Source organism: Lottia gigantea (genome assembly GCF_000327385.1).
Source record: "Lottia gigantea unplaced genomic scaffold LOTGIsca_81, whole genome shotgun sequence".
NCBI classification, from domain to species: Eukaryota; Metazoa; Mollusca; class Gastropoda; family Lottiidae; genus Lottia; species Lottia gigantea.
Genome location: NW_008710694.1, coordinates 512,383 through 528,072, shown reverse-complemented (window position 1 = coordinate 528,072; position 15,690 = coordinate 512,383). Strand labels below are relative to the sequence as shown.

Below are 15,690 nucleotides of genomic sequence, written 5' to 3'. Positions count from 1 at the left end.
GGACAGTTACCTACAAAATTTTGACATCATTTGCTAATTTTGGGTGTTAAAACAGAAAAAGCTATATTAGTCAACTTACCAAATTATCAGGGCTCCTGATCATGGTGAAGCAAACCCCAATTTTAAAGCCTTCTATGTATGTCCAGAATTATCCTCATTTGAAACTTAAAAAGACAAGTTGTCTTTTCTTGAAACACTGCTATCTATAGAAAGACATCTATAAAAAACAGGAAAAGTTTGAGTGATTTTTCATATCTAGTACTTCTAAAGACTATTTAAAAATATTCAAGACTCAAATCAACCCCCCTAAAATGTTGCACCTTTCCCTTTAATAACTGCTGCCTGAGCTAACCTACTTATATAGATTTAAATCATACAAGAACTTTTAATTTTAGCAACATGTGAGTCAAATCCCTGTCAAAATGGAGGTTTATGTCGAGAAGAAAATAATGGATATAATTGTATTTGTCAGGGAGGGTTCGTTGGGAAAAACTGTGAAAACAAACCAGGTAAGAAGATCTCAGACTGGAAATATTATTATGATGTTCACAATGAACAACTTATCCTGACAATAGGTTAATGAAACTAAAAACATATCTAAAATATCTTGACACCAGATAAGGCCATGTTAATCATGTGCAGTAATGGCTAGACAAAGTTTTTTACATTCTTTTAACTCATATAATTCTATGGTTTTACATAAGATCCAAAACACTTCCTGAAATCTTTAATATTGATTTCACTTGTGAATAAATCACCTCATATAGTATTTTCAATCAATTACATTTCAACATTAGATCAATAATAGAATTATTGGAAAAACATATCACAAAGTTTATCTAAGGTTAATGCTGTGGTCTATGTTTTCACTTATTGTACACTTCATTGCTTCTGTCATTATCAACCCAATTGAGTAAAAATCACAACAGTTTCTTTTTGATTTGTAGATCTGTTTGAACCAGTGACTAGACCAGTTACCACTATACCAACATCAACTATACCATATAGTAAGACATGATATAGTTATTTTCTTACCTTGCTTACTTTCCTCATAAGTCAATTTGACACATACAGTGTTTAGTTGACAAACCTAAATATCCAATAAAAGCTAAGGACTCAGTGAAAGAGATGCCAAGTTTTCAAACCTGAATGTCATAAAACATAAACTCTGCAGATTCAGATGAAATATAGTCAAACCTGATTGTGAAGTATGTATCATTAGATTTGAACTCTCCAAAAGAGTTTCTGAGTGGAAAAACTTTAACACCATATAAACATCATTAGTTTTGGGACCTCTGAAAGAGATGCAATGTTCTCAAACCTAAATGCAATATAAATATTATGAGCAATGAACTATCTGAAAGAGATTCCAAGTTGTTAAATTTAAATATCAAATAAACATCATCAGCTTTATGGTCTCTAAGCAAGATAACCCGAGGATCAGAATAGCACTATGGGAATTAACCAATCAAAACAATCTTCCTCATTTAAAAAGGCTTTGTGCATCCACATTTAATATTTTGTGAGATTTGTGTAAAATTTTACAAAACAAACAGTGAAATTACTATGGAAGAGCCTGTTGATTGGCTAATGTTCTGATTTTGTTGATGTATTATATATTACAGTAGGCTGTACATGTGTCAATGGATATTGCTCTAGTAGTGGATATTGTGTGTGTTATCCAGGGTTTACTGGTCAGGACTGTAAGACTACCACTGTTACTCCTACCCCAGCTAATTTTGTCAACTCTTCAACTGGTAAGTCACCCTTATTCTTATGTTAAAATCCCAGTTCATTCTTATTAAGTGAACAAGGGCCTTAATCTCGAAAACTTAATCTTGGATGATTTTAGTGTTCTAGTTATCTGATTGGTCAATCACAAAAATCAATTAGTTAGGTTTTATTATCCAATATTGTATATTTTCTACCAAATCTAAAGAGGAACTAACACCATTGGCAAGATCGATCTGAAGTCTGTAACTGGAACATTTTTAATTTTAGTTTTATGAAATGCGAATAAAAATTTAACTTGATTAGCTAATTTATTGAATTTTGTGTGCTGAATTGCTAATGAAATTCTTCAATCTAAATTTAAATCTGATACCTGCTGTAACATTTATAATACCTACATCTAATATGCTACTGCCATCTGTTAATTGTCACTTGACTTTGATTATTAGGACTTTCATAACAATATACAGTAAGATTTACCAAATACAATTCTTTACATTATATGTTAAAGTTAAATCACTACATTTACTTCTGTCATACAAGAATAGTGACTATTGCAGTCAAGGTATAAGACTAAGTTTGTAATAGCTTGATGTTGTGAAGATGGTATTGATGATGGATGATATTGTTGTTTATTTTAGTTTCTGGACCATTAGAATGTAGTAGAAGAGTATTAGATTGTTCTAAACCTATAACAGAATTTGTAACAAATGGTGATGTGACAAACATACAGAAACTCTGTAGGTATGTATTGAATATAAAGCCAAGATGTCTGAGATGATCAGCGAGCAGTGATACAACAGTTCGTTTCCAAGTTCTAACTTTTTAGATTCCTGGTTCTTCAATCTCCCACAACGGTCATTCCTTTCAAATTGTTCACTTACAAGTTCTAACTCGACAGATTCCTAGTAGCTCCATCTAACGTTGAACCCTGTTTCCCTAAGGTTGGTTGTATTGCATAATTAGATATAGTAAAAGATCCCAAAATTCCACCCTTCATAAACAAAATAACTTAGAAAAATGGTTTTATTTTCAGTTTAACAAATGAGAGTATACAATGTATGGAAAACCAGGAAACATTCTGTAACCAGTACTTAAATATGACAGGAAGCATTAAAGAAGCAAAACAAAATTATGATAAAACTTGTGGTGGAGGTTAATACGTTTCCTTATTTAATATTGATAAAGAAGCGTTTCTGTGGGAAGGGGGTGCTGGGAGTTCATGGCTGGCTCGGCTCGGCTCTGGCTCCATCCGGTTTCAAATGATATTTCTTAGTTCTTCAATGCCTGGTGATGATATTCTACATTTTGTAATGTATTGGCAAATAAAACTGTTAAAAGGCCTATCTTCTACACACCCTAGAATATTTGTAATTATGTAATGATATATTGTCAGGTCAACAACAGTGTTTGTTATTGACAACACAATGTACAACCCAGAGTGTCAAGGCTGCCAATTTGATAAGAAATCTCCAACAGAAAGGTGAAAGCATTACTTCTCATCTCGGAGAAATTTGTAGGTAAGTTGATTACCATGTAGTCTGATATTAAAGGAGAATTATGTAATGGCTTCATCTCATGTCTTCCTTTTGTACACAGATATATCAGTTTTTGTAAACATCAGCCAATCACATTTCTGCCCTCTCAAAGGCTGGGATTTTGTGATGTAAAGTAAAAGTAAAATTCCAAGAAGCTGACACGGAATGTTCCTTTTGTTAGCGTTTCAAAATTTGAGCGTTTGAAATTTGATTGGCTGGCGATATCATCATACTGACATATGTTCAAGAGGCTTGTCTTTATAACTTAAAGATGTATTTCCTTATATTTCAGTGTCAAATTAAGCAAACTATTTGATTTATTGGTGTTTCTAATGAATTATCATGTATTCTTAATCATATCATTATGTTCTTATTGCTTAAAATTAAGTGTTTTAACCAATCAAAAATGTCCATGTATGTACAGTCTGGATAAACAAAAAAAGACTTTTTGACCTTTCTTATTCGGTCACTCATTGGAATTCTGCTGGTAATTCTCTTCTAATTTAGCTAATTATGAATTAATTATGGACATGTGAGACAAACTGGTATTTTTCCAAGACATTAGAAACACCTCTACTTTCTATTAATACAAGTATTAGCATTTTCATTTTAATAAATGAAAATAAGAGAACCCATCTTTAACTGAAGTGACTAAATTAGAAATAAAAGTTAATAAAAAATGGCAAAGCTGTCCTTTAATAGTTATAATCAAATCTATATGGTATAATTGAATTACAGCCTGATGAACAAGACACAGGATTGTTTGGATAGAACTATCAAGAATGCTACTGGTGATTGCAGGAATACATTAGAAATGACAAAAAATTCAACCAAAATGTCCATTGATGCAATGTGTAAGTAGGCCTATCCTCATTTCACCCTACCGTATTATTCTTATATATTTCAGATTCGCAAGATTATGGATTTTCAATTCAAATATTCTATATTATAATTCAAACTAACTGCACAAACAATTCTCTCTCACTAGAGATTACACCTACATGCCTGTGCCTGTGCTTCACAGCAATGTTACAACCTAAAATTCCAAACTTATAGTCATTGATGCTATTATTTCACCTGATGATGATAATGTAAATTGTTGAAACGTTGTGTACGATAAAACCCAGGCCACATATTCTCGAAACGATCTTATTATTTTTGATATAGCCACTTCAGTTAGGATCTTAAGGAAGCCCTCTTGAATGTTTGTCAAATTTACCTTTTGACCTAGCTTGATAAACACAGAGTCACAAAATGCCAGTGCTGGAGAAGGTAGAAATTTGATTGGTTAAAGCAGACATCATTAGATCAAAAGGTTAATTTGACAACTTTCAAGAGGGCTGTCGTTAGATCCTGAATGTTAGACAGGATCATGTCCGTGTGTATTGGACTTAATTCTGACCCATGTAAAATAAAGAGTCTCTGTTTGTCTTCATGGGCTGAATGTTAGACAGGATCATGTTACTTCCATATATTGGACCTAATTCTGACCCATGTAAAATAAATAGTTTATTATTATTATGATAATAAACACAGTTTTTTGATATTATGATTGCAGGTAACCGATGTTTTTATAATCCCTGTATGAACGCGGGTAGCTGTATAGATCTTACCACTGACTACCAATGTATCTGTCCACAGCCCTATTATGGGAAAATGTGTGAATTCAACAAAAATTTTGGTAAGTTACTAGGCCGATCTATAATGATAAATAAGACAATTAATATGGATAGATTAAACGGTAAAGGAAGAAATATTTTAAGATATCTTTTCATAATAACTGTCTTATTTATATATATATAAATATATATTTATATATTTCTTATTGAAGGATTATCTATGATGAGATGTTATACCATAAGATTTTTGAAATTCTGTTTGACCTACATGTTGTGTTTAGGAGTGTTATTTAGAGTTCATTGTTCAGTTTGCTGTAAAATAGAGGCAAACCTTGTAAACAAAATGCTATTTTCACAAACTGATTCTATATATAACATAGTTGAAATGTTCAAACATCATCCATTTTGTTCTGTAGGTTTATAAACAGGCTTGTTAATTTGTTTTCAATCAGATATTTAAAAAAAAACGTTTTGGGAGATTTTAAAGGTATTCTAAATTTTGTATGTGTATCAGGGACACTGATAGCATCAATTTGCACTATTCCAATTTTCACTCAGACATCTGAGGTTCCTGCAATTTCACTAAATCTAAGTCTTTTATGACTTTACCCCCGCAAAGATCTTATGTGATACAAGCAAATTTTGCCTGGGTGTTGCACATACACTTAGTTTTAGTAGAATTGCAGGCACCACAGACGTTTGAATGAAAATTGGAATGGTGCAAATTGATGCTATCAGTGTCCCTGATAATCGTAACAAATTTGGAAATCCTCTTTATTGAATTGAGTTATTGAACTGTGCTGTTATTTTGCATAGAAAATGTTGTTGAATGTTTAAGGATCCATGTTACTTTATGAATAATATATTATTTTATAGATGCACCATGTGGTTCCCAATATTGTCAACATGGTGGATATTGTGATAATAATGCTTGTCGATGTGTAGCAGGCTATACAGGTCTTTATTGTGAATATAGACCAACAACTGTAGCCATGCCAACAACTACTCCCATGCCAAATATGACAAGAGAACCTAATAACTGTTTAACTAAAGGTTGTTGGAATGGAGGATCATGTATGAATTCTGGGTATTGTCAGTGTACAGATGAATTCTACGGTGCACAATGTGAGCACCAAGTTTATAATACCAGTACATCCTCACCAGTCAGTATGTGTAATGGTGGATACTGTCAGAATGGGGCTTCATGCTGGTCTTCATCTAATACAGAATACTGTTATTGTCTTCAAGGCTATACTGGCAAATATTGTGAAAATAAAATCGGTGAGTACATTTTGATTTTTTTAATCTCATTTCTATCTTAATTAGACTGATCTATATTAGCATATGTAATAAAATCTTTGAAATCACTAAAATGAAGGTCAAGTTAATGATTGGAACCAGAGTTACTTCCCATGTCCTGTATTAAAGAAACAGCGAAAACTACTTTGTTGCCAGCCGATGTAGTTCAAATAATTCTTTACAATCAAAAGCATTGGCATAGGCATTATAAGCATTATTCATGGTAAAAAAGACTTCTAGAGTTCTAGACTACCTGGGAATTAGAAAGGGTGCGTAATATAATCACAATTATATAGTACATTGATATTATAGGTGATACTACAGGTGAATGTGTAGACCAGGTATACAAGAATATCAACATCAGTCAGATTAGTAATATAACCTACTTCTGCAGGTATGACAATCTTTATAATCCATGTCTAATTATTTTCTACCCTTCAACTTGCCTCTTCTGGTCTTCCTTCCTTGAAAAAAAAAATTACATTTTTCACTTTTTATTTGACAATTTTGATTCAACAAATCAAAGTTATACCCATTGATGCTCATCCACTAGACATCAGAATATTTTGATAAACTTTACCTTGTACTTTCAATTGAGTGTAAATTTATTGACATTTTGTTATTGTTATTGTTTTTGTTATTGTGATTGTTTTTGTTATTGTTATTGTTTTTGTTTTTGTTATTGTTTTTGTTTTGTGACAAAAAGTTAAAAATGAAAAATATTTGATAATTTTCATCAGAAGAAACTTCTTTGCTTTGCTTTTTCTAAGGGTCTAATATATATTTTGGTTAATAGGGGCAAAAAATTGAAACCCGAAAATGACTGATAATTTTTGTCTCAGGAATCAAATTCTTTTTTCAAATTGCATAATCTATGAATAATTTTTCTTTTTCTAGTGTTCAGAAACGTGCTCTAGCTTGCTTTGATGGTTCTGGTAACATGACTGGCAGCGACTACTTACAACTTAAAAATCTAACGGACATTGTATGTGCCAAAGGTAGGTCTTTTCAATTCTCAGTGATGTACAGTGGAGCCTCGTTTATCCACACATTCCCGTTCCCGATAAAATCGTGCAGTTTTACGAAAATCCGGATAGTTGAAACATGCCATTCCATAACTAGAGTTAGATCTGAGAAATTTAATTTTTTTCTATGCTTTTAGAAATATTTTGACAATTAGCAATATTGTTTAACCCTTATCAAGATATTCATTCACTTATAGTAAACAGTGACTAATTCCTTGACTGCAATAGTCATCTCTCTTGTATCACAGAAATTTGTGATAGTGATTTGATTGGATTTTATGCTAGAGAAAACAGCCAATCAGAGCCAATGCAGTCTGTAAACAATAAACCATAATGTTTACCTTCTTTCTGTCGATAGCTTTGATTAGCTCTATTTACTTGTGTACAAAACAAACAAATGGCTGCATTTTGTAATATAACAAAAAAACAATATCACTAGTATACAATACGATCCAATGGCTGCATTTGCTGATAAAAAAATGGCTGATGATTGAAATAGCTTGACATTGTGAAGATGTTTAAAACCAAAGCCAGTCTGTATGAAATATATTGTATATTTAGAGCCAGTTAGCTGTGTAAAGACCTATATTAGTTGTAACAGACAAACCATGGAGGCCAATGTTATCAAGAACAATAATCCAAGAGGTTTTGATAAAGAGAAGGTTTGCAGGTATGTTGGCATGACAACAGAATTTGAATTAATAAAGTTCTATCTTTGTTTGATGAATGCTGACAATTTGGTATAATTGTAATATTTGGTGGAACAAGTTTTTACTGTAGAACTCTCAAGAATCTATAGTTCTAAAAGAATTAGAAACTGGTTATAGTTGTCTTTCTGTAACATATTAGATTAGTAACATATATTCAAGTCTCAAATTGCATGCATCTTTTAAACTGTATTAATTTAAATCATATTTTAATTATTGATGTGTTTGAAATTTTCTAGTTTGTACAATGAATCAGCTAGTTGTGTAGAAACCAAGGGCTATAACTCTACAGGTTGTCCAGAAATTATACTAAAACAATTAAATTCTCTGATCAACATATTTGAATCACCAGTCTGTAGCAACAATAGTAAGTACTGTATGTTAAAATGATCCAGGATGGATGCCAGGCAGGGTATACTTACTCTTCATGACACCTGGTACACTTTTCATTCTGAAGAAAAAAAGACTATAAACTATATTGGTTGAACAGTTGAATTGAGTGCTTTTTGAGGAAAAGAAAATGAGTTATTGCCCTTGTTACGTATTAAATGAAACTGCTTTAGCTACCCCTGAATTTGAAACAACATTAAAGAAATATAATCAAAATCACAGGACACTTTAGGATTTTATTATTATTTGTTAATTATAGTGAATACAACAAGTCCACCTCCTTCAGTATGGTGTAATGGTGGATATTGTAAAAATGGTGGTAGTTGTATTGGAGGATCTTATTGTTCCTGTACTGGACCGTACATTGGACAATACTGTGATGATTTTTCCAGTAAGTTATAGAACTATCATCTAAAAAACCTTTTTATCATCAGTTGAAGCAGTGTAATATATTATAAAATGTGAAAGATAATTTAATTTGTAAAAGTAATATATATGGCTGAAATCATAATCTGGAAAGTGAGTGATTAAATTACTACTTCCCCTTAACCAATGGAGTTATTGCCCTTGTCCTCTAATAATTAAACTGTTATAGTTCCCTTAGAGAATTAAATAACTTTCGAGAAAAAAAATCAAAAAGCAAAAGTCATTATGATTTTATTATTATTTGTGAATATTATTTGATGTATTGAGCACTAATTTAACAGTGAAAATATTTTATCATTATTTGTGAATTATAGTGAATACAACATATCCACCTGCTTCAGTATGGTGTAATGGTGGATATTGTAAAAATGGTGGTAGTTGTATTGGAGGATCTTATTGTTCCTGCTATGGAATGTATACTGGAAAATACTGTGATGATTACAGTAAGTTTTGAATCACCTTTTCACCAGTGAAGTTTCTAGGTGAAGCCAATAATATGCCTAAGAATTGTCTAGGGGGGCACACATGCAATCATTTTCTTATGTAAAATAATAAGTGGGGGAGCCAAAACCAGGCCAGGCTCAATTATAGGGAGGTCCTTGGTCTGTTACTAGAAATAACAAGAATCAGGTACCACCTGGGTTATATTGTAGAGAGTGTTCCAACTTTTGTACCATTGTCAGTTTATAGAAACACCAGGCAACACCTAACTCTGGGTTATATTCTAGAGTTTGGTCCACTGTTGTAATATATTCTGATAATAGAAAAACCAGACATTGCCTAACTCTGGGTTATATTCTAGAGTTTGGTCCACTGTTGTAATATTTTCTGGTAATAGAAACACCAAACATTAACTAACTCTGGGTTGTATTCTAGAGTTTGGTCCACTGTTGTAATATTTTCTGATAATAGAAACACCAGACATTAACTAACTCTGGGTTATATTCTAGAGTTTGGTCCACTGTTGTAATATTTTCTGGTAATAGAAACACCAGACATTAACTAACTCTGGGTTATATTCTAGAGTTTGGTCCACTGTTGTAATATATTCTGATAATAGAAACACCAGACATTGCCTAACTCTGGGTGATATTCTAGAGTTTGGTCCAATGTTGTAATATATTCTGATAATAGACACACCAGACATTGCCTAACTCTGGTTTATATTCTAGAGTTTGGTCCACTGTTGTAATATATTCTGATAATAGAAACACCAGACATTGCCTAACTCTGAGTTATATTCTAGAGTTTGGTCCACTGTTGTACCATTGTCAGTTTATAGAAACACCAGAAATTGCCTAACTCTGGGTGATATTCTAGAGTTTGGTCCACTGTTGTAATATATTCTGATAATAGAAACACCAGACATTGCCTAACTCTGGGTTGTATTCTAGAGTTTGGTCCACTGTTGTAATATTTTCTGGTAATAGAAACACCAGACATTAACTAACTCTGGGTTATATTCTAGAGTTTGGTCCACTGTTGTAATATATTCTGATAATAGAAACACCAGACATTGCCTAACTCTGGGTTATATTCTAGAGTTTGGTCCACTGTTGTAATATTTTCTGGTAATAGAAACACCAAACATTGTCTAACTCTGGGTGATATTCTAGAGTTTGGTCCAATGTTGTAATATATTCTGATAATAGAAACACCAGACATTGCCTAACTCTGGGTTATATTCCAGAGTTCGGTCAAATGTTGTACCATTGTCTGTTTATAGAAACACCAGACATTGCCTAACTCTGGGTTATATTCTAGAGTTTGGTCCACTGTTGTAATATTTTCTGGTAATAGAAACACCAAACATTGTCTAACTCTGGGTGATATTCTAGAGTTTGGTCTACTGTTGTAATATATTCTGATAATAGAAACATCAGACACACCTTACCCTTGGTTATCTGAGCGCCTTGGCATTTCTTTGCAGATTTTAGAGGTACTTATTATGGTGGGGGGTTAGGATGGCCTCCGCCATGAAATATTTCTAATGTTGGAAGCCAGAGAATGCATTTAACATGATTTTTAAGTAAAAGTAAAATTAATTTTTCATTTATTTATGTCCTGAGGGAGGGGGCATGACCCAAAACTTACCACCTTAATACACCTCTGGTTTTACAGTGCTTATTCTCTATTACAGTGACAACAACCTACGCTCCTTCAGTATGGTGTAATGGTGGATATTGTAAAAATGGTGGTAGTTGTATTGGAGGATCATATTGTTCCTGCTATGGAATGTATAGTGGAAAATACTGTGAAGATTACAGTAAGTTTTGATTCACCTTTTCACCAGTGAAGTTTCTAGGTGAAGCCAATAATATGCCAGAAAACTGTCAAATAGGGGGGGGGGAGTATGGTGGTAGGGGTGTGCAATTATATTCTTTTGTAAAATAATAAGAAATTTGAAAATGAAGGAAGGAAAATGGGCCAGTCTCAATGATATCAATTTGATAGAAACATCAGGTACTATCTAATTCCCTGTTTGTTGTTGTCTGTTTATAGAAACATCAGTCAACACCTTACTCAGGCTTTATTCCAGCGATTTGTTCACTGTTGTACTTTTGTCTGTTTATAGAAACACCAGACATCACCTAACTCTGGGTTATATTCTAAAGTTTGGTCCACTGTTGTACTATTGTCTGATAATAGAAACACCAGTCATAGCCTAACTCTGGGTTATATTCCAGAGTTTGGTCAAATGTTGTACCATTGTCTGTTTATAGAAACAACAGACATTGCCTAACTCTGGGTTATATTCTAGAGTTTGGTCCACTGTTATAATAATTTCTGGTAATAAAAACATTAGACATTGCCTAACTCTGGGTTATATTCTAGAGTTTGGTCCACTGTTGTAATATATTCTGATAATAGAAACACCAGACATTGCCTAACTCTGGGTTATATTCTAGAGTTTGGTCCACTGTTGTAATATATTCTTGTAATAGAAACACCAGACATTGCCTAACTCTGGGTTATATTCTAGAGTTTGGTCCACTGTTGTAATATTTTCTGGTAATAGAAACATTAGACACACCTTACCCTTGGTTATCTGAGCGCCTCACCTTTCCTTTGCAGATTTTAGAGGTACTTATTATGGTAGGGGGTTAGGGTGGCCTTCGCCATGAAATATTTCTAATTTTGGAAGCCAGAGAATGCATTTAACATGATTTTTAAGTAAAAGAAAAATTAATTTTTCATTTATTTATGACCTGAGGGAGGGGGCATGACCCAAAACTTACCACCTTAATACACCTCTGGTTGTACAGTGCTTATTCTCTGTTACAGTGACAACAACCTACCCTCCTTCAGTATGGTGTAATGGTGGATATTGTAAAAATGGTGGTAGTTGTATTGGAGGATCTTATTGTTCTTGTGCAGGCCCATATACTGGTCAATATTGTGATTATTATTCCAGTAAGTAATAGAAGTATCATCTAGAAAACTTTAAAAACTGGTGTTAAATATTGTTGTTATTATCATCAATTGAAACAGTGTAATATGTTATAAAATGTGAAGGGTAATTTTATTTGTAAAAATTAATATGTCTGGTAAGATTACTGCTTCCTCTTAACCACAATTTGATATGTCCTGATTTGTGACTACATAATCATGCAAATCAAGTTTAAATTGAGCCCTCTCAGATGAAAAGAAATGGAGTTATTGCCCTTGTCCCCTAATGATTAAACTGTTATAGTTCCCTTAGAGAATTGAAACAACATTTGAGAAATAACATTAAACAGCAAAGGTCACATTGGAATTTTAGTATTTTATTATTATTTGTGAATTATAGTGAATACAAGTCCACCTCCTATGGTATGGTGTAATGGTGGATATTGTCAAAATGGTGGCCGATGTATTGAGGGAAGATATTGTTCATGTTCAGGAATGCATACTGGAAAATACTGTGATTTTTACAGTAAGTTTTGAATCACCTTTTCATGTGGAGAATTTGATTAGGGGTGGAGGATTTGATTGAGGCAGTGGGTGTGGTAGAGTTTAAGGGCGTTCATTCCTCTGTTTGATGACACCACCAGACGCTAGCCAATCAAATTTCTTCCCTCTCTTTCGCTGTGATTATGTTATGAAAAAATACAATTTATGTTACAATTTTAATTAGAGTTTTATACAATTTTCTGTTTATGGAAACACTGGACATTTCTTAAGGATCATACTCCTATTGTGCAGGTGTATACACATCTGTTGTCGGGAAGTACCCTTTCTGGAAATACCCTAACGTCTATCTGGCTATTTTAAGATCTGTACAACATCCAAGAACACAAAAAATCGCTCAATAGACTATCGGTCTGTGGTATGTGGGGACCCTTGTGTATTTGCAATACAGATTGTGGAAAAATAGAGTTGGTTTAACTAATAATAGAAGGAACGATTTTGTACACTTACAGATACATACGATGCTTTGGCAACTACAGACAGAAGTAATCTGGGCCTTACTCTGAGTTATAAAACAGAGTATGATCCACTGTTTCTATGTTATAGCTTGTTATATGATAGTTGTTTTACAGTACTTATTCTCTACTACAGTGACAACAACCCAGTCAACTGCAGAATGGTGTAATGGTGGATATTGTAAAAATGGTGGTAGTTGTATTGGAGGATCTTATTGTTCCTGTACTGGACCGTACATTGGACAATACTGTGATGATTTTTCCAGTAAGTTATAGAACTATCATCTAAAAAACCTTTTTATCATCAGTTGAAGCAGTGTAATATATTATAAAATGTGAAAGATAATTTAATTTGTAAAAGTAATATATATGGCTGAAATCATAGTCTGGAAAGTGACTGATTAAATTACTATTTCTTCTTCAATGATTAAAGCCAGGTAGTATTTATTACAGGGAGTACCACCCAAATTCCTAATGAATGTGGTTGTGAAAATTATGGTAGTTGTTTGAATGGAAAGTGTTATTGTATGGGTAATTGGGTAGGAACACGTTGTGAAGAATATAGTAAGTATATGACTGTATATTATACTTTAAAGAATTAGTCCTGTGAAAATCTGTGCATTTAGCACTTGATTTTGTTTTTCCTGCTGCAGTCAGGCTTCATGTGCCTTGATGATCCAAAAGCTGTGTCTATATATTTGTATAAGTGTATAAGTGATAACAAGAACTCATCTTGTTATCTTTCTTTCACCAGTAGAGAGCGTACCAAAAACATCTTTAAGCCAAAACGTGCCTTTTGATCTCTGAGTTTAGACTATAATAAAGATATTCTAAATTAGACACCAATGTACCAAGTAAATCAGGCATACTCTCTCTTTAATTTGTAAATTTATCTCTGTAGATGTAGAATGTCCACCAGGAGTAGAGAAAGTTAACTGTTTTATCAATCCATGTGTAGGACAAACTTGTGCTGGAAATCCTTCAGCTAAATGTGTGTAAGTAGAAATTATATTTTGCTAATCTATAGAAGAACAAGGCTAATTTCTTACCATTTTATATGCTAAGGTTTGAGAGGTTTGATCAAAGACAAACAGAAAAGTAGGACATAATCATTTCATTTTCTTTTTTTTAATCGAAGACAAACAGATAGTGGATCTTCAATAACCTAGTTTGTTATCCGTGTTAAATTGTGTCATGAGATTTGGTTATTAACTTGAGCTCAAGTTATCTTTAAAGATCAACTATTGAAAATGATTTATGATAACCCATGTGCCATGACCAGGATCTCAAATAACCCAACTTGTTATCCTTCTAATGAATGGATCATGACTGTATCTTGACTTAACCAACTTGTTATCCTTCTTGTGAATGGATCATGACCGTATCTTGACTAAACCAACATGTTATCCTTCTTGCGAATGGATCATGACCATATCTTGACTAAACCAATTTGTTATCCTTCTTGCGAATGGATCATGACCGTATCTTGACTAAACCAACTTGTTATCCTTCTTGCAAATGGATCATGACTGTATCTTGGCTAAACCAACTTGTTATCCTTCTTGCGAATGGATCATGACCGTATCTTGACTAAACCAATTTGTTATCCTTCTTGCGAATGGATCATGACTGTATCTTGGCTAAACCAACTTGTTATCCTTCTTGCGAATGGATCATGACTGTATCTTGACTAAACAAACATGTTATCCTTCTTGCGAATGGATCATGACCATATCTAGGCTAAACCAACTTGTTATCCTTCTTGCAAATGGTACATGACCATATCTAGGCTAAACCAACATGTCTTCCTTCTTGCGAATGGATCATGACCATATCTAGGCTAAACCAACTTGTTATCCTTCTTGCAAATGGTACATGACCATATCTAGGCTAAACCAACATGTCTTCCTTCTTGCGAATGGATCATGACTGTATCTTGGCTAAACCAACTTGTTATCCTTCTAGTGAATGGATCATGACCGTATCTTGACTAAACCAACTTGTTATCCTTCTTGTGAATGGATCATGACCATATCTTGGCTAAACCAACTTGTTATCCTTCTTGTGAATGGTTCATGACCATATTGTAGCTAAACCAACTTGTTATCCTTCTTGTGAATGGTTCATGACCATATTGTAGCTAAACCAACATGTTATCCTTCTTGTGAATGGTTCATGACCGTATCTTGACTAAACCAACTTGTTATCCTTCTTGTGAATGGATCATGACCATATTGTAGCTAAACCAACTTGTTATCCTTCTTGTGAATTGATCATGACCATATCTTGGCTAAACCAACTTGTTATCCTTCTTGCGAATGGATCATGACTGTATCTTGACTAAACCAACTTGTTATCCTTCTTGTGAATGGATCATGACCATATCTTGGCTAAACCAACTTGTTATCCTTCTTGTGAATGGATCATGACCATATTGTGGCTAAACCAACATGTTATCCTTCTTGTGAATGGTTCATGACCATTACCTTGGCCAACTCCATTTTCACAATTACCTTGACTTCATTAGGCCCTTTTCTTGTATCACTAAA

General features: G+C 33.3%; 1 protein-coding gene across 1 annotated transcript in view; it reads left to right on the top strand.

Annotated features, from left to right (window-relative positions):
• Positions 1-400: 400 nt before the first annotated feature.
• Positions 401-15,690, top strand: part of LOTGIDRAFT_81536 (hypothetical protein) — a gene marked incomplete at both ends in the record, with an annotated part of 46,522 nt that continues 31,232 nt past the window's right edge. The window contains 6 exons of the mRNA XM_009067252.1: positions 401-509; positions 4,828-4,950; positions 5,918-6,169; positions 10,900-11,001; positions 12,045-12,149; positions 13,302-13,406. Of these exons, the coding sequence (XP_009065500.1) occupies positions 401-509; positions 4,828-4,950; positions 5,918-6,169; positions 10,900-11,001; positions 12,045-12,149; positions 13,302-13,406 (796 nt within the window). The remainder of the gene's footprint in view (positions 510-4,827; positions 4,951-5,917; positions 6,170-10,899; positions 11,002-12,044; positions 12,150-13,301; positions 13,407-15,690) is intronic.